Source organism: Peromyscus eremicus, chromosome 15, assembly GCF_949786415.1.
Source record: "Peromyscus eremicus chromosome 15, PerEre_H2_v1, whole genome shotgun sequence".
NCBI lineage: Eukaryota > Metazoa > Chordata > Mammalia > Rodentia > Cricetidae > Peromyscus > Peromyscus eremicus.
The window spans coordinates 10,181,569-10,200,875 of NC_081431.1; the positions used below are offsets into that span (position 1 = coordinate 10,181,569).

The following is a 19,307-nucleotide window of genomic DNA, read 5'->3' on the forward strand; positions in this document are numbered from 1 at the left end:
TCAACATCTGGCAAGCACACACCTTCACACACATGCACACCACACATGAACACACATACTTCCTATCACTTGAGTGTGTCTCTGGCACTACATAAGGTACAACTAAAGGATGAGAAAAGTAAGCTTTTAAATTGTTTTGGGGTTAAAAAGAGTTTGCTAAGTGAAACCGTATGATGTACTTACTTCTTGGAACAATATACAACACCCAGAGCTAACAGATGTTAAATTCTTAATGGACAAAGGCTGTTTTGAGCTTATGAAATATGGATTACACACATAAAATTTTACATAGTTATCAATATGGACTAATAATGATGTAAACAATCCACACAAAATTTCTTAGGTTTCAGACTGAATCTGAGGAATGCAAAACTAAACCTAAAATTGTAATTCAAGATTGGGAGGCGAAGAGAATGGAGAAAAATAGAAGTGCTCATCTGGTCTCATTTAGAATGCAAATACATGAAAAGCTATTTCTGCAGCAGCCACTAGATGGGAGCATTTCAACATGGAGAATGGAGGGAACATCAAAAAGAAAAATCTAGTTCCCTTAGCTATTTAAATGCTAAGAGAGCCGGGCGGTGGTGGCGCACGCCTTTAATCTCAGCACTCGGGAGGCAGAGCCAGGCGGATCTCTGTGAGTTCGAGGCCAGCCTGGACTACCAAGTGAGTCCCAGGAAAGGCGCAAAGCTACACAGAGAAACCCTGTCTCGAAAAACCAAAAAAAAAAAAAAAAAAAAAAAAGATATTAAATGCTAAGAGAACTTTTTAAAATAGCCAGGACGCGTCAAAGTTTCTCTCTAAAAAAGTTCACCTTTTCTCCTTAGCACATGCAATATTTATACACAACAAACAGTAATAAACAACTCTCCAGGGCAGTTTGCACTTGGAGGGTAGGAGGAAATGGGAATCAGAACCAGTGATGTTTCCAGCTGAAGGGAATGCTGAAGCTTGTGGTCCATGTTTAGAAGATATTGAGACTAACAAAAGATCACAGGATTTTAAAAAACAGTATCTTCTAATTAGAAATCTGTGCTGAGTTGGACTACCAAAGCCTGTAAGAAATAGCTCCAGAGCAGTCATGACTTCACCAGCTGGTACCAGCTGGAACAGCAGTGCACAGAGCCCAGAATTAGTTTGTAAATACTATTAGCAATGTAAGTCTTCAATACCCTCTGCTCTAGGGTAGGGATCAGGCTCTGTGAGTCTAAATTTCAAATACCCAACTCCACATCTACAGCATACAACAGACACAGACAACACAGACAACACAGTATGGCAGGTGGTGTTCCAACACTTCATAGTTTGCTAAACTGGGCTGTAGAATCTAAAGTTTAGTGCTTCACAAAGCCTTTGCCATGTTATAGCTGCTGTATTAAAAAAGTCATTCAGACACTAAATACATAAGGAGTAAGTGTAATTTTTCTCAATTTTAAAAAGAGCCATCTGTGCTCATACTGGACCTGGAAGGATCAGGCATAGCCTCAACATGCAGAATGATGGAGTGTGTGGACTTGTACCTGCCTCTGAAACTGCCCTTCAGTTCATGTTCATCCATCCACTGGACCCATACCCCACCTATCCCACACTTCCTTTCCATCCATCCTTCCCCTCTCTGTTCCCCAAACTATGTCTTCTTCCCTCGGCTCTTCTTGCAACCACATCACTGGTGCCAAGGATCACACATTCACTCAGGCTGATAAGGTCTCACACCCAATTTTAATGGCCAGTTTAAAAACCTATACTATTTTCAGGGCTATTCGAACGATGGGTGAGTCAACGTGATTCTACTCTGTGATTGGCTAAGGCTGCTGATGGTATGTCTCATAGGACTTTTGACCAGAAGAAATCAGGAATACTTGCCATATGAACAAACAAAAACAAAAAAAACCCCAAGCCAGGCATGGTGGCTTTTTTTCAATACCTGGTCCAGCAGCACCAACACCACCTGAACAACTATTTGGACATTTATTATGAGGGTTACTCTTCATTGCCAACTAACTGGACTTAGAATCACCTAGGAGACACACCTTTGGATGTGTCTATACGGTGTTTGCAGAGGATTAACTGAAGGAAGTCTGCTGAGATGGGACGCACCATTCACAGTTAGGGGCCCAGAATAAATTAAGAGAAGGAAGAGGGAAAGCCAGATCAGTGCCTGCATTCTCCTTTCTGTGTGTCCTAGTCCACCAAGTCCACCTGTCCCCACTTCTGTGAGACACTCTTGCCTCCATGCCTTACCCATGGTGAACTACAGTACCTGAACTGTGAGTGACAATATAAACCTTCCCCCTTATACTGCCTGTTGGGTTATTTGGTAAGAGATGAGAAATGTAACTAATAACACAAAAGACAGAGGGTATCTCTCTGCACACCCTGGTCTTCCTGAAGCTTAAAGGAAGAGAGGCCACATGATCCTTGTGTTTCAACAAGACTTCTAAAGCTTCTAATGCATGTAGGGCTAAGAACCGGAGTTCCACAGTCAAAATGCCCCTTTGTGAACTCTGCCATCTGTAAAAGGCTTCTATTACCTCAGAAATGTATGTGTGTGCTATGCTGGGGATCAATCCAAGCTTCACATCTACTAAACACAGACTCTCAACTGAGTGATACCTCTAGATGTGGTAGCCTATACCTTTAATCCCAGCACCCTGGAAGCAGAGGCAGGCAGTCTGTGAGTTCAAGACCAGCCTGATCTATATAATAAGTTCTAGGACAGCCAGGGCTATATAGAGACCTTGGGGTTTTTTTTTTTTGTTGTTTGTTTGTTTTTTAAAAAGAGCCTACAAGGAATATTTTAAATATCCTTTATGAATTAATTGTCTTCTCCTTCCCCATCACTCTTGACTACAAATACACTCATGTCACAAAGTTACAGTGAGTCTGTCTTGTTTCCAACGCCCCTCACCTCCAAGAACTGAGGGATTGTTTTCTTTAACATTTAAATTTCTTTTTCCTTTTAAAGATTTTCCTCTTAATTATGTGTATGTATGTAACTGTGTATAGGTATGTGCACATGAGAGCAGGTGCACACTGAGATCAGAGAGGAAGTTGTCAATAGCCTGACGTGGGCACCGGAAGCCAGATTTGGATCATCTGTAAAAGCAGTGTGCAACTTTAACCAGAGTCACCTCTCCAGTCTCAACTGTGAGTTTATTTTCTGTCTTGGCACACAGCAGGCAATAACTGTTCATTTACAGGGAGCCTACACATTGTTTCACGGGGAGAGGGGGCTGTGTTCAAACAGAATTCACAGGCTTGCTTACAATGTACTCTTGACTCCAACATACCGACCTTGGGAGCCTTTTCAGCTTTCAGCTTGCGCACCACTTCCCCTTGGGCAGCAACTTTATCGTAGAGGGATGCATTTTCCACAGTGCTAGATGGCGGCGTAGCAGAAGCACTCTGTGCTGCTGCAGTGGAGGGGTTCCCAGGTTTATACTCCTGCCCAGTTTTCTGTTTATATTCAGCTTTTAAAGCCAAAAGCTGTTTCACAGCTGCATCTATATCTTCCTTTGCTGCTTTCTTGGCTTTCAACTCACGAACCACCTCTCCCTGAACCGCCACTCTGTTGTAAAGGAGGGAGGAATCCTCAGATGCAGCACAAGTATTACTCACAGAAGGCACTGGTCTTTCTTTAGAAGCAGAGCTTGTCTATGGATGCAGAAAACCAAGAGTAAAGTATTAATCCATGTCAAACAGTCTCACAAGCTTATATCAAAATTACTATTTCATCATATTTTGTAAAAACTTTTATTTCAATTCTTTCAAAAGCTCAGATGAATCAGTTCACATCTAAAAACCTTTCCCCACAGAAATGGCAGCAGCAGACAAAGGAGAGGTAAACAGACAGTCACTGCAGCATTCTCATCATAGGAAAACCCGAGGGAGGTAAGAGGACTCCATAGGAACCTGCCTCTTTCTCTTTAGAAGACCAAAAGTATAATGCATTCATTCAGGTCAAGAATAAATCACTGCTGGGCTAGAAGATCTATTCTGATTTAAACTGGATACTAATTGCTATTTATTTATTGGTCGTGCTGGTCTAAGAACTAAATGTTAGAGTCTCTGGGTAGGTATTATTTGGTACTTTCTTGTACCACACAGCACCTGGTGGAGTAAACAGATTTACTGTCTAGTGTTAAATATTTATTCAGTGTCTCGAAAAACCAAAAAAAAAAAAAAAAAAAAAAAAAATTTATTCAGGTCAGGCAGTGGTGGTGCACACCTTTAATGCCAGCACTCAGGAGGCAGAGTCAGGTGGATTTCTGTGAGTTCAAGGCCAGCCTGGTTTACAGAGCTAGTTCCAAAACAGCCAGAGCCACAAAAAGAAACCCTGTCTTAAATAAACAAATGAATAAAAATAAATCACCATTACCATACATACCAGAAATGTAACATAAAATAACTATGTATGTTGATATAAAGGTTAAGTATTTTTAACACATTTAGACGATGTGAAATAGATGAGAAAAAGAAATTAATCTGTAAAAAAGTCATTCAGCATTATCATTAACATTTTTTAAAAGTTGAGATGTGTCATTTATTTATTAGCAAAGAATTCATTGAGATACTCTGAGAGAATCAGATGTGGTAGCATACACTTAATGTAATCCTAGAACTTGAGAGCTGAAGCAAGAAACAACACACACACACACACACACACACACACACACACACACATGCATCAATAAGTCCTAGATCAGACTTCAATTTTGACAGTAACAGTCTCTTACTGGAGGCAAATACCTTCAAGGATCATCAAAAGGAAACCATTAAGACTACAGAAATCTCTCACTACAATACTGAGTACAAATAAATATCAGTCAACTGCATTTGAATGGTCAACTGCACTTCAACTTTTTTTTAGGGTTTGTGGTTTCAAAGCATATCCATACATTCTTTGAAATTCCTCCCACCTAGAAGTGCGTATCTGCTGCCCTGAATATGGGCAGGCTTAGAACTATCTTCCCAATAGTACACAGCAGACTTGACTCTGTGAGACCTTCCAGGCTACAACCATAAAGGCAATGCTGCTTCTCCTTTCCCTACTGAACACACACTTCTGATATTTGTTGTTTTGCTTCTTTTCTTCCAGACCCTCACTTCTGGAGGTCTGAGCTGTTACCCTAAGTAGCCTCCCTACCATGACACTACCATGATGGAGGCCATATCCGCCACAGAGCCACCATCATCTGGTACCCAGGTGAAGGTATTACTCTGGATGTTCAACTTAGTTTAGCCTTTGATGGTCACAGCTATGATCTAAACGACATCAAGCAAGATATTCAGTGGTTTGTATTAAGCCTATACTCTTTAATATCAGTCTCATTACTTCCACTATGACAGACACTCAAAAGCACTTACTATAACATTGGTATCTTTCAGAGAGAATAAGAGGATGGGTGGCACACGAGACCAGTGAGCTCTCAGAGTTTCTGCAGCCCCTCAAAGAGGGCCTAGAAGGACACAGCTATTTCATTATAATGGTATACTAAGGTGTAATCAGCCTTTTGTGATCTCATTCTCTTGATGAGTGTTCAGTTCAAGTTTTCAGAGGTGCTTAAGTAAGACATTAAAGAGATCTGCAAGCTGGGTATGGTGGCACAGGCCTTTAATTCCAGCAGGTGAATCACACTGAGGTCAAGGCCAGCCTGATTTACATAGCAAGTTCTAGGCCAACTAGGACTGCATGGTGAGAACCTATCTCAAAATAAAACAAACAACTGCATTCCTCCAAACAACAACAACAACAACAAGGATTTACAAACTTCAGTATGACATCTTTCTTTGAACAGCAAGCTTTGTCCTGGAATACAGTTACTTTTCATAAATGGTATTTTTGAAACCTGGCATAATGACATATATCCCTGTAATCCCAGCACTCAGGAAGCTGAGGTAGGATTATAAATTCAAGACAAGCATGAGCTACTTAGCCAGCTAGTTTAAGGCCAGCCTGGAATATACTGTGAGATTCTGGCCCCCACACATGCCCCCAAAAACCAAAAGTTATTTATGTTAATATGCAACTGGGTTTTGTTATTTTAAGTGAATTAGCAGTTTTTAAAACCTTCCCAGTTCACCAACCTGGCATAGTCACTTACTCTTATAAACACTGCATTAGGAAGAAGAGGTAGAGGATGGCTAGTTTAAACCAACCTGGGCAACATGGCCAGATCCTGTCTCAAAGAAACTTAAATAAACAAATACTTTGAAATTTTAGTTTGGTAACTACTGACAAATACAAAACTATGGGGGCTGGAGAGATGACTCAGTGGTCAAAACCACCGATTGCTCCTACAGAGGACTCGGGTTCAGTTCCCAGCACCAACATGGCCACTAACAACCATCTGTAAGTTCCAGGGAATGATACCCTTTTCCGGTATCTGTGAGTACCAGACACACAGGTGATTTGGACATACATACAGGCAAAACAACCATACAAAAAAACTTAAATTAAAAAAAAAAAAAAGCTACATAAACAAATCATTTCAAGTATCTAAGGGGTCCTGGGCTTGAGATATATAGCTATGGTGATATTTTATTTGTACTGAAATGTGATTTTATTTGTATGTTAATAAATAAAGTTGCCTGGGGGTCAGAGCTAATAGCAAGCCATAGCTGAAGCTGGGCGGTGGTGGTACACGCCTTTAATCCCAGCACTTGGGAGGCAGAGCTAGGCAGATAGATCTCTGTGTGTTCAAGGATACAGCCAGCATGGAGACACATGCCTTTCATCTCAATACCAACCATAGAAGATCTGGAGGTCTGTATAGACAGGCAGAGATGAGGAGGTTATGTGGTTGGGTTTACAACCAATGAGAAGGCAGAACAGAAAGTCTGTAAGAAGACAGACACACAGGAAGTAGTTCTCTTGCTGAGGAGGACAGCAGCGGCAGTGAAGGGTAAGGTTTTAGCTCTTAGCTATCGCTCTGACCTCTTGGGCTTTCATCTTTGCATTGGCTCTGTGTTTCTTCTTTAATAAGACGATTACTTCTACACATAGCTCAGTGGCTGATCACTTACCTAGCATGATGAGGCTACAGAGAAAGAGGAAGGGGCGGGAAAGGAGGAAGCCCAAAGTTTGAAATTGCACAAAAACAGTTATAAGGATGCTGCCACTTAAACTGTTGTTTCTCTCTTTTGCCTTCTGGGTAAACTCAGAGGTTTTAGTCTGTTCAAATTAGCATAAAGTGTAAGACATACATGCTCACTGTAAATAGTGCCAGGCTTTCCTCTCCTAATGAACTATGTCTTCTGTCTTTCCTGGGTTATTTATTTACCCAGTCAACCAAAATAAATCTAGAAGTTACTGGTTTTTCCTAATTCCATACTCTGAATCCACCTCCTACTTCCTACCCACCCCCCATCCTTCCCTAGCTCTTGCTGGATAAAGCCTGATCACACACCACCAATATAACCTTATACCATCACACTATTATCTTCAATGGACCCACCCATTTGCTAAGATCCATGGATCCCACCTGTATAGGATTATCCAAAGGTGTCAGCAAGTTCCTAGCAGCTCTATGGGATATTTTAAGTATCTAAGAGAAACCGAACAATATGCCTGACAAAACACTGTGTTACTAGCTCACAGCGGTTCAGTTTTAACACAAATGTGTTACATTCCTTTTGATGAAACATCTCAGAAAACGCTCCCTTTGCACAGCTGCTGTGTTTAAAAAGCAAATATCACAAAAACCAACATGGACGGGAAGTAAGCACAGTGTGTGTAATCAGAATCAAAGGTTTAAGAAAAAATAAAAGTACTATTGTTTTTTTCAATTAATATACCATTTTAAGAATAAATAATCAATATTTAAAATCTTTTCTTCAATTTATTTGTATAATTTTTTCAAACAACACTAACTAATTAAGACATAAATATTTTACTGGCTTTTTGAGCTTAACTATGTAGAGACTTTTGAGAACTCATGGCTGAGGGTGACATTCAAAATCCTGAGAGATTAAAGAACTATGAAAAGGGACATCTGACAAGCCTGGCCTATAGAAGACCCCCACCCTACTGCTCTGTTACCATCTCCAAATCCACTCTGCATGAAGAGAACAAGACATGCATCTCAATCTACAAAGCCTTTCTTAAACTAGACAGCTAGGCGGGTTTCCTACCTCACTCCCAGAGATTATTAAGCAGAAAATATTCACATTCACCATCTAAAAGGCAAAGGAGCTTTTCCTACCATCCACACCACAGAAACTTCCTTTTCCTTTTCTCTTTTCAGAACCTTAATGGCAGGAGGGAGCTCTCTCTACAGGGTAGTGTGTGATGGAAAAGTACAAATAACAAGAATCCTGTTAAAAAATAAAATAGAGGCTGGAGAGATGGCTCAGAGGTTAAGAGCCCTGGCTGCTCTTCCAGAAGTCCTGAGTTCAATTCCCAGCACCCACATGTTTGGTGGCTCACAACCATCTGTAATGAGATCCGGTGCCCTCTTCTGGCGTGCAGACAGAACAATGTGTAAATTTAAAAAAATAAATAAATAATAATAATAATAAAATAGAATAAAAGAAGAAAGAGAGGGTGGGAAAAAAGATCTACTGCAGGGGGTGAGGGAGTCCCCCAGAAATGTTCTGTCAGTCTAGGCTGTCTTAGTTTTTTAGTATAGTAAAATTACATTTTTAAAAAATTGTGTTCTTGCTGGGTGGTGGTGGCGTGTAGCATGAATCTTAAAAGTTCTTATTAATAAAATCAAACCTGAGCCAGGTATTGGGATGAACTGGAAGATCAGAGAACCAGAATAAGCCACAGCTACCTCCCCTTGCCGGATCCTCAGCTGGTCTTGTTTCCTCAGACTGGAGGCCTCTGAGTCCTCATCCAGAATGGGTCTCAGCTGAACTGCTGCTAGAAGCCTGAAAGCTTAACCAGCCAAATGCTTAACCAGGCTAAATGCTTCTAGTTCCTGGTCCTCATGCCTTATATATCTTTCTGCCTTCTACCATCACTCCCTGGGATTAAAGACTCGCTTTCTGGGATTAAAGGCGTGAGTCACCATGCTTGGCTGTATCCTTGAACACATGGATTTCTGCCTAGCTCTGCCTCCCAAGTGCTGGAATTAAAGGTGTGTGCTACCACTGCCTATCCTTTATGTTTAATATTGTGGCTGTTCTGTCTCTGACCCCAGATAAGTTTATTAGGATGCACAATATTTTGGGGAACACAATACCACCACAGTGGCGCACACTTTTACTCCCACCACTTGGGAGGCAGAGGCAGATGGATCTCTGTGAGTTTGAGGCCACACTGATTTACAGAGAGAGTTCCAGGACAGCCAGGGTTACACAAAGAAACCCTGTTTCAAAAAACAAAAACAAAACAAAACAAAACAAAAATCTTTCCAGAAAAGATAACAGAAACAAATAGCAAAGCACAGAGCAGCACTTGGTGTCCTCTTCAATCCCAGAATCTCAAAGGCAAGAAAAACCACCACCTCTTAAAAAGACATTTCTAAGCCTTGGCATATAAAATTTACAGGTTTCAGAGCCCTCTGTAGGAGTCAGCATTTACCTCCTTTCTTGAGGTTTCTACTTTGGTCTTTTCCTTTGATCCTGATGTTGGCATTTCCTTTGTGTGACCATCAGGTATATATATCAAGATACATGGGGCTTCTTTGCAACTATATGGGCTAAAAAGAAAACAGCCAAAAGTTTATTTGAACAAAATTATCTAAACAGCAATTAGAACTGAATTACTAGATAAATTCAATGATACATAGTTAATGCTTTTCAAATTATAGTGCATTCTTGTGGCAATGCCACTTACCTAAGAGTGGGCCTGATTTTTTTTGGTCTCTCCTGTACTAATGTAACAGAGGTCTAGTCTAAAGAGAGCAGCCTGAGCTGAGAATCTAACCTAAGCAGTCCTGAACAAACTTCTCTTCTACAGTGAACAACACAAAGCCACATCAGCTATCATCATCCTACACACACTGCTTCCAGTATTTCTGTGGGGAGAGAAGGGCACTGTTTTCAAGATCTCGCTGCTTCCAGCACAAGATCTTTACCTGCTCACATCTCATGGGAACTGCAAGATGTTTCACTTTAGAACTGAATAACTTACTAATGTCCAGTGTGCGTTGCTTACTAATTACTCAAGTCTGAAATATTAAGTATAGAAGATCAAATTAAACTGAGCAGGAATTGATCAGACACAGCGTTTAAATCAAGTTCAACTTTTAAATTAGTCACTGTGAGAACTTCAGAGATTCTGTTTGGAAGTTACATTTATTTACCTAAAAGACAGCTGGGGTAGAACGCTTGCCTGTGAGACTGTAGGCTCAATCCTCATCACCACCCAACCAACTACAAACAAGGCCACAGTATTTACCTAACTGGTTCATACGGCTGGTCACATATGAAGAATCCTCTTCTCTGCAGTTGTATGATATCTCCTTTTTTCAAATCCTTAAGGCAGGGGTCCCCTAGCATTAGTTCTTCATGCTATGAAAATGATACAGAATCGAATTTACGTATTCAAAGCAGAGCACTAACATAACTGTAAACTGTAAGGAGTGTTCCAACACTGCACTATGCTTGCTTAAAACAGAACTGGTTCATTCGGTAAAGCCTTTGCTTTGAGTAGGACCCCATGACACGTATGAAAATGCTAGTGTGAGAATGCACACTTAATTCCAGTGCTGAGTATTTTGATTGGTTGGCTTTGTTTTGCGACCTCTCACCATGAAGCCAAATCTAACCTGGAGCTAGCAATCTTCCTTCCTCGGCCCCAGGAATGCTAGGATTACAGGCAAGAACATTCTTCACATTTTTAAAACCTAACACTGATGAACCGAATAGCTCTAGGAAACTTTGTTCATAATTTGACTGGCAGTCCTGTGAAAATAAGCTCCCACCATACCTATGAAATGCAGTGGGAAGGTACAGCAACACTCAAAGGCTCTGTAAGCAGGATCCACAGGTTTTAATCCACCTCTCCTCTTTACTGCATCTTCGAGCAAGTTACTTAACTTCATTTACAAAATAGAACATTACTCTTTATATCTTTTCTGTTTGTTTGTTTCCACTGATTTTGTTTCAGTGTGGAAGCTGAAACCAGGGCCTTGTACATGCTAGGCTAAAGCTCTGTCACTGAGCTATATATTTGCTTTTTGGGACAATATGATTCTGTAGCCCAGGCTTGCCACAAACTCATGATCTTCCTGCCTCAATCCCCAAATGCTGGGATTACTGGCATGAGCCATCAGGCCCAAGTACATATTTATATTGAAATAAAATTTCTATAAGCCCTTTCTATTTTAGCTAAGCAACTAAAACATTTAAAATCGCTTTCCAAATGCTGAGTTGGTGTAAGAAAGGATGAGATTGGGTTTCTTCAGGTACCTTGCTGTCCTTGTTGACGTACTGCTTAAAGTCCTCGTCCTTCCCCAGCACTGGCTTTGTGATCAAGTGCTCGTAAGTGACACAGACTGCTGGAATAGGGAGAGCGTGGGAGGTCTCAGCAAGCCAAGTGATCTTGGTTGTTTTCTTGTAGTCTTTGTTTTCTAAATTCAATTTTGCATCCAGAGATACAATTTTTCCATCTGCATTTCTAGATAAAAAGATCAAAAAGCATTCAAAAGAATGAAAGTAAACTGCTAGAAATGCATTATTCTGTAGTAAGGTGAAAGAAGAATTCTCTTGGAAAATTTCAAATCAAACATCTATCATAATTTTTTAGTATGTCTGACAGACATTAGTTATATATGAATGGAGCAAACTGCTGTCAGTTACTACTAATTTGCTGGAGCAAGGTCTGTACACATCTGCTGAAAAACACAAACACACTTAGGAATTTAAAGTCACCTGACTACTAAGCACTATAAACCTGCAATGCTAAGTTAACAATTACAGGCACACATAGGACAATGACCACATAATTAAGATTTCAGAACTTACGTAACTCTTAAACAGCACATAATATTTACTAGAAAGTAAAATTCACCATTAACATCGGCCAATCTATTTTAAATGTTTAGCTAAAGATAAACTATATAAAGATTACATATATATAAATCCTATCCAAAGGATCCTTTATCAATTACTGAATGAAATGCCATTAAAAAGCTCTGAAACAGCTGGGTGGTGGTGGCACACACCTTTAATCCCAGCACTTGGGAGGCAGAGGCAGGTGGATCTCTATGAGTTTGAGGCCAGCCTGGTCTACAGAGTGAGTTCCAGGACATTCAGGACTGTTACACAGAGAAACCCTGTCTCAAAAAACCAAAAAACCAAAAAAAAAAAAAAAAGAAAAAAAAAAAGGGCTTTGAAACAAACTATTTGTTTTATATCTAAACTGGTTCCTAGCACACACAGCAGCTAGGAATCATATAACTCTAGTTAGGGATCATCTGATGCCCTCTCCTGACTTCTGATGGCACGAAGCACCACACAGTACACATACATTCACGCAAAACAAAATACTCATACACAAAAAATAAAAATGCATAAATCTAAAAACTAATGCCTCCATCTGGGCAAATTTACTAGTCAGCAGCACCTATGTCAAGGACACTAGTCAGGGTCTGAATTAGATAATGTTTAATACATAAAGAAAAATGAAAGAATTTTTCCCCACATAGTTGAAAAATAAACAAAAAACTCTTACTTGTGTATTTTAGTAATGTTGATGTTGCCCCAGTTTATAAATGTGACCATCTCACCCTCTGAGAAAGTCTCTGCATCGGCTCCTTCTATGAAAACCTTGGGACTATACCACACAGGCTTCAAACCAACATCAGGATTCTGAATGATCATAAGAAAAGCAGGATATGAGTTTAGCCACAAACTACTGAGTGCAGAATGCAAATCTTCCATTCCCCACTGTATTCTTTACCAAACAGAGTTTCTTCATGATACAGTTAAAAGCTTGTTTTGTTAAACAGGAAGGGCAAGTGTTACCCGAGTTCCCAGTTCTGTTCTTGGAATTTACACAGTGCACACTCATCACACAGGCACACACAGTGCCCTCAAAGCAGAAAACCCACACTCTGAAGCCCATCTGACACAGGACCAGTCACTGTAATAGAGTTACACCAGGTAGCCCATCCGAAATGCTTCTAGTCTAAAGGAACCCTGATTTCAGGGCTAAACGCACAGTAGTTACCCCACAACTAGAACCATCTTGCAATCCTCAGTCTCACTGCTTTTGGATCAAAGGAGAAAATAGTCATCCTCACAGAACACTATCAGACAGCAGATGCCAACTTAGCAGAAAAGTGTAAAGCTTTGTGTTTTAGAAGACAAATTTTGAGAAAGTACCATGTATGTGTAGGCAGGCAAAATGTTCTGCTTTACACTGTGGATCACACGAAGAGAGAGATGAAGACTTTAAAAGGAATACCTCTCTCATTTGAGGCTCCTAGCTCCACATTTTCAGACATGAGAGCATAACCTGCAGCAACTGCAGAAACCAGGAAAAGCAAAACGGGGCATTTCAGGGGGACGGGAATAAGGGAGGGTAAGAGCAGGGTATAAGTTACCTGAAAGTGGAAATGGGAAAACTGGGGGGAGGGCTCTAATTGTGAAAAGGGACAGAAAGAGGGAGTAATGATTTCTGAAAAGGTCCTAAGGAATCATACTATATAACTATCTACCTAACAAAAAAAACCTAACAGCAAGCACTAGGAGCCTTCTTTTGAGTTGTTGGTCAGAGTTGTCCAGGAGACTCCGGCATTATTGGTTATTGACTATTGCCTTTGACTGCTGAGCCCCCAGAGGTAAATTCCTATTGCTGTATATACCATACACTTCAGACTTGAGGCCCAGTTAGAATGCAAGCTTCCAAAGAAGAGAAGCAATCAACAGGCCTACCCAGGTATGATGCCTATGAACCACAATAACAACCAGTATGGCACCATAGACCCGAGGGTGTATTAGTGGCACACATACCTTGGCAGTAACCAACAGCTCTCTAATAGGATGTAAGGTTCACCTAACAAATCATTCTGGTCCTGGAACCCTACCGACTACATGGTGATAGTGAAGTCATACATCTTGGAGAAAGAACCTACAACTGATACTTTACTAACCCAGCCTAATCCCGAAGTACACTCTAAATGTTTATCCTGTACCCACGGGTAAGTTAGTTCTCACTCATTCAAGGAAACACCAAGAAAAGCCACAGCCTTGCAGTCTCACCAATACTACTGTCTAAACATGAGCTGAAAAGAATGTCACCCACAGACATGCTAATGTGGAAGAAGGAAAGACGAGGAGGCCTCAACCACAAAGAACTACAGGCAAGTAAGGAATGCTGAGCGTGGGAGAAATAGCTTCCCCAGGAAAGAGCTGACACAGACAGACAGACACAGACACAGACACAGACACACACACAGACACAGACACACACACACACACAGAGCAACAATTAATGAAAAAGAGCCCATGAATTTGAAAGAGCAAGGAGGGGTTTATGGGAGGGTTTGAAGAGAGGAAAGGAAAGGGAAAATGATGTAATCTCAAAAAATAAAATAATAAAAAAATTGCAAATATAAGTAGTCCCTAATCCCTCTTGGAGAGGAAAAAAAAGGAGCATGATGCATGTTTGTTTTAATTTAGTCTTGTCCTAATCTCATTTTCATTCAGTTTGAAAAGTAACAATTTATAATAATAAAGTTTACTTTAGTTCATGATGATGAAGAAAAAAATGTCTTCTTCATTAAGTTTCAGGACTTTAAAAATAGTATGTATTTACTTCATTATTGCACTTACTTACTGATTGACAACCATGCATGTGTGTGCGCATGTTAGGGGTCTAATGAGTGAAAGACAAAGGTGTAATGTTGACAGAAGAGGTACCATAGCTTCCACACACAGGTAAGAATGTGAACTGGAACACCTCACCTTCAGAATGACTCTAAGAAGGAAGCGGAAAGGCCTCCTCACACATTAATAAGCTGTCTCTACATAACAGAAAGTAAGTGCTGACTGAATGTAACAGTTCTGTCATGTGCTGGGCATTACTAGGAAAATCAACTACTTCAGCAAGAAACCCACACAAAGATCTGTTCCAACTGGTATCAAATCTTGACAAATGACATGAAACAGAAAATATCCCCAAACCAGAAGAAAACACCGTGGCCACAATGCAGGGCGACCTTGGGGTGTCTGGCTACTTCCTTCATCTCCTCCTGCGCGTCTGGGACATTCACTGGGATCACTTCCTTCTTCAGCAATGCAACATACCGGGGAGCCACCGGGTCAATAACCTGCAACAAACATCCTCATGTGCATACTGAAATACATAGCAACACGTCATAAATAAAAAGAGTAACAGCACAGGAATACTAACTGGTTTATTTGTTACTGCATTTACTAATTTTTTATCTGTTAATTCTTTCATATTTAATTTGTTACTTCTTTACTATTTAACTGTCACTCAAGATAAGTTTAAAATGAAAAATAAAAAACTAATTACAAACTAATAGACACAGATTTTCTTCCCAAAATAACTACTGGCAGGTAAAAAGAAACTAAAAGAAACAAGTCAGAAATAATTTGAAAATAATCTTTAAATCTAGCAGTATTAGAAATGAGGAGAATCCTGTGAGGGTTTATAAATTAAGATCTAAAGGTAATTTGATATTCAGTCTTGCATTGCTGGAGAGACATCCATTTGAAGAGTAGAGACATTAAGAGTTTCAAGTATCACTTCTATAATCAGCTAAGCATGATAGCACCATCCATAGCAGAATAGCATTAGGTCACTATAATAAGGCAACCCTGTAGTTTACAAGAACAAACAAGGTGGTCCTTTTGAGCTACAAGCCACACACAAGGTGGATCTCTACACTGGAGTAAGAAATCTGAAAAACACATCTGGTCTCAAGTGTTTTGGAAAAGGGACACTCAATGTGTATACACACAAAGAAACCACTACATTCCCAAATCTAACACATACTTGGCATGGACAGGCATCCAGTAGGTATCTGCAGATTAGCTGAAAGAACAACCTATTCTAGCTCCAAAATAGTAGTAGCCTCCTCTTCTGGAGCCGGTGAAAAACATCCACTAGTCAGCACAATAGAAGTGGTTAGATACTAAATACCTGGGAGAAAATGAGCACAAGGCAGATGCAGGCCTGGGCTTGTGTCTCATACTGGAGGTCCTTGTATGGGGAGGCTGGTAATGAGAAGACCCTTCCTCTAATAAAGAAATGCATGGATGGATGGATGGATGGATGGATGGATGGATGACAAATGCAGTCAGATAAATTCAAGCTTCCAAAATATCTTTAAACAAGCAGCACAACTTTGAGAAGCTTAATTCCATTCACTGCAGCTAACTTCCTCACCTGCAAAACTGTCAAAAGTGGGCATGGTGGCATACGCTTTTAATTCCAGCATTCAGGAGGCAAGAAGATCTCTATGAGTTCAAGGCCAGCCTGGTCAACACAGTGAGTTCCAGGACAGCCCGGGCTATGTAGGGACTGTCTCAAAAAACCAAAAAAAAAAAAAAAAAAGGAAAAGAAAAGAAGGGGGGTAGGTTCCATAGCTGGCTAATAACCTAGGGCACTGTCTGCACAGACTCTTAGGCTGCCCTAGAGAAGTATGATTCAAATGGTCCAGGCAAAGTCTGGAAATGTGTTTTTTAAAATCATTCTACAAAATTGATCAAGCAAGTGTGGAGAACCATGAATTATTTAAAAAATTGGAGTTCATAGCCAGAAATGGTAGAACATAACTGTTCATTTTAACTATTTTAGAAACTGAGGCAGGAATATCACTTCAACCCAGGAGCTGAGACCAGCCTGGGCAACCTAAAGAGGCTTCATCTTAAGAAGGAAGGAAGGGGGCTGGAGAGATGGCTCAGAGGTTAAGAGCACTGACTGCTCTTCCAGAGGTCCTGAGTTCAATACTCAGCAACCACATGATGGCTCACAACCATCTATAATGGGATCTGGTGCTCTTTCCTGGCATGCAGGCAGAACACTGTGTACATAATAAATAAATAAATCTTAAAAAAAAAAAAAAAAAAAAAAAAGAAGGAAGGAAGGAAGGAAATTTAAGTCCTCTTTGGCTCTAAAATTATATAATTCTTAAGACTCTGGACCAGTGGTTTTCAAAAGACTCCAAAGAATCTACGAATTTCCAAAAGAGGCCCGAAAAAGCCCCAGAAGGGTATTACAAGGTGAATCGGAAACGTCCCCAGGTTTATGCTTCAGCACTTGCTCAGTGGCACTGCTGGGATGGCTGTAGGAGACTTGAGAGAGGCCTGGCTCCACGACACCGGCCCTTAGAGGTTACAGCCACAACCTCCCAAGAGGATCACCACCTAGGATGTCCAAACACGTGAGCCTGTGGAGGATGTCACACAAACAAACACAGCAGGAACAGAGGAAGGAAAGAGTGGATGGATGATGGTGGTGTAGTCCTTCCTAGACTTCCCATGTCAGCTCTAGAGCCCTGACAGCCAGGACCTTCACATTCAAGGGGTGACAAAAGGAACTCCTCTGGGAAAACTGCTGGCTACATGGGGGAGAGATGGCTCAAGGCTTAAGAGCACTAGCTACTTACTCTTCTGGAAAACCTGAGTTCTATCTCCAGCACCCTCAGGGCAGCTCACAATTGGCTGCAAATTCAGACCCAGAGGATCTGGTGCACAGACATACATGTGAACCAAATATCCACACCCATGAAACAAAATAAAAATGAAAAAATGAAAACCTTTCAATAATTTTTTTAAAGTGACTACATGGAGTTCTTCTCACCGGCCCAGCCAGCTCATCCTACAGGAAAAACTTCTCGTCATTCCTGTGCACTCCATATTAAACAGATAACCCAGACGACATGACACTACTAATGCCAAAACCATGCAACATGCACTGAAAGCTATTTGAAGGTCTCTGAAATATGACAGTAAAAATGAGAAATTCAACAGGAAAGGAACTTAAATAGATCTATCAAAAAGTAGAGCCAAAAATCAAGAGAGAAAATAAATCTGGAGGCCCAATGTCTGCACATGTCCAGAGAGAAGAAAGGCTGGGTCGAAGAATATGTGCAGTGCACGTAGTCATGGGAGAGAGGAGAGGGAGTACAGGAGAGAGAGGGAAGCAAAAAAGGAAAAGGATTTACAGTTGCCTGCAACTGCAACACTTGTGAGGCAGACAGAGGCAGGAGAATCACTCTAAGTTTGAGGCCAGGCAGGACTACACATTAGGACTGTCTCAAAAAACAAAGGGGAGTGTGTGTTAGGAAACCTCAGAACTGAAAGAATGAGTGAGATTTTAGGCTAGAACTCAATGGATATGATGAAAACAGACCCATACACCAAGGTATACTAAAATTTCCAAGTAAAAGAACAGGTCAGCCAGGCATGGTAGCCCACAGACTGAGGCAGAAAGATCCTGGGGTGCAGAGTAAGCTCTTGTCCAGAAATAAAGCCATCACACATACCAGGTTATAAGCCTGGCACAGAGGTAAGCACCCATAGACCCTGTTTGTTCCTCAGGAGCTGAAGTGGGATGGTTACTTTGTGTCTGCAAGTTCAAGACTGGTCCATGCAGCACACATCATACAATATGTCACATGTCATAGAAATGGTCTCAGTAGGTCTCCTTATCCCATATAGAGTGCAGAACAAAAGAAAGGATGGTTAGAAGGAAGGAACAGCTAGCATGGTAGTGCATGCACGTCTGTGGTCCCAGCTCCTAAGGACTGAGCTAGGAGGACCACTTAAATCCAGACACTTGAGACCAGCTGGGCATCACAGAGACCCAGTACAAGCAAATCAAAACCATCCAGGAAATAGGTGATCCATCACAGAAAGAAAGAAAAGAGAATCCCAGGGTGATGTGAAGAGATCTGGATGCACAGCTCTGCCCCCAAAGCACTGGAGCACCAACGCACACCACCAGAGCAGCGTAAAAGGTTCTGGTAAAGATGTCTCCGAGAGTAAGCTGAAGAACATAACAGAGTACCTGAACACCTGGAAGGAACTTGGTGACCTCACAGACTCCTACAACCAGGAGTCAAACAATTCGGGAAGGGGAGCAGGCAAAACAAAACAAGTGACAGAAGGAAACCAAATTGTTATGAGCAAAAGACCAAAACCTCATTTCTAATCACAGGAAGACGACTGAAGGAAGCCCATCTAGTCTCCCACATGCCTAGAGCATGGACAACAAACGCCGCACGAGTCATCTGAAAACTCGGCAGCTTCTCTACAAGGAGGAAAGTGGAGGGGAAGAGCCCCTGGGATCGTGTGACCCAGAGAAATACATTTCATATATGTGAAATAAATACATACATATAGCTTGATTAAAACTTAGAATTATAAAGGCTGAGTTT

The 19,307-nt window shown here is 40.9% G+C and overlaps 1 protein-coding gene across 2 annotated transcripts in view; it reads right to left on the reverse strand.

The window, feature by feature from the left end:
* Nucleotides 1-19,307, reverse strand: part of Eprs1 (glutamyl-prolyl-tRNA synthetase 1) — a 71,437-nt gene that overhangs the window by 23,715 nt on the left and 28,415 nt on the right. For both annotated transcript variants that reach the window (XM_059280160.1, XM_059280162.1), the window contains exons 13-18: nt 15,117-15,227; nt 12,626-12,762; nt 11,362-11,569; nt 10,349-10,461; nt 9,530-9,647; nt 3,295-3,654 (exon numbers count right to left, since the gene is read on the reverse strand). In XM_059280160.1, coding sequence (XP_059136143.1) covers nt 3,295-3,654; nt 9,530-9,647; nt 10,349-10,461; nt 11,362-11,569; nt 12,626-12,762; nt 15,117-15,227 — 1,047 coding nt within the window. The remainder of the gene's footprint in view (nt 1-3,294; nt 3,655-9,529; nt 9,648-10,348; nt 10,462-11,361; nt 11,570-12,625; nt 12,763-15,116; nt 15,228-19,307) is intronic.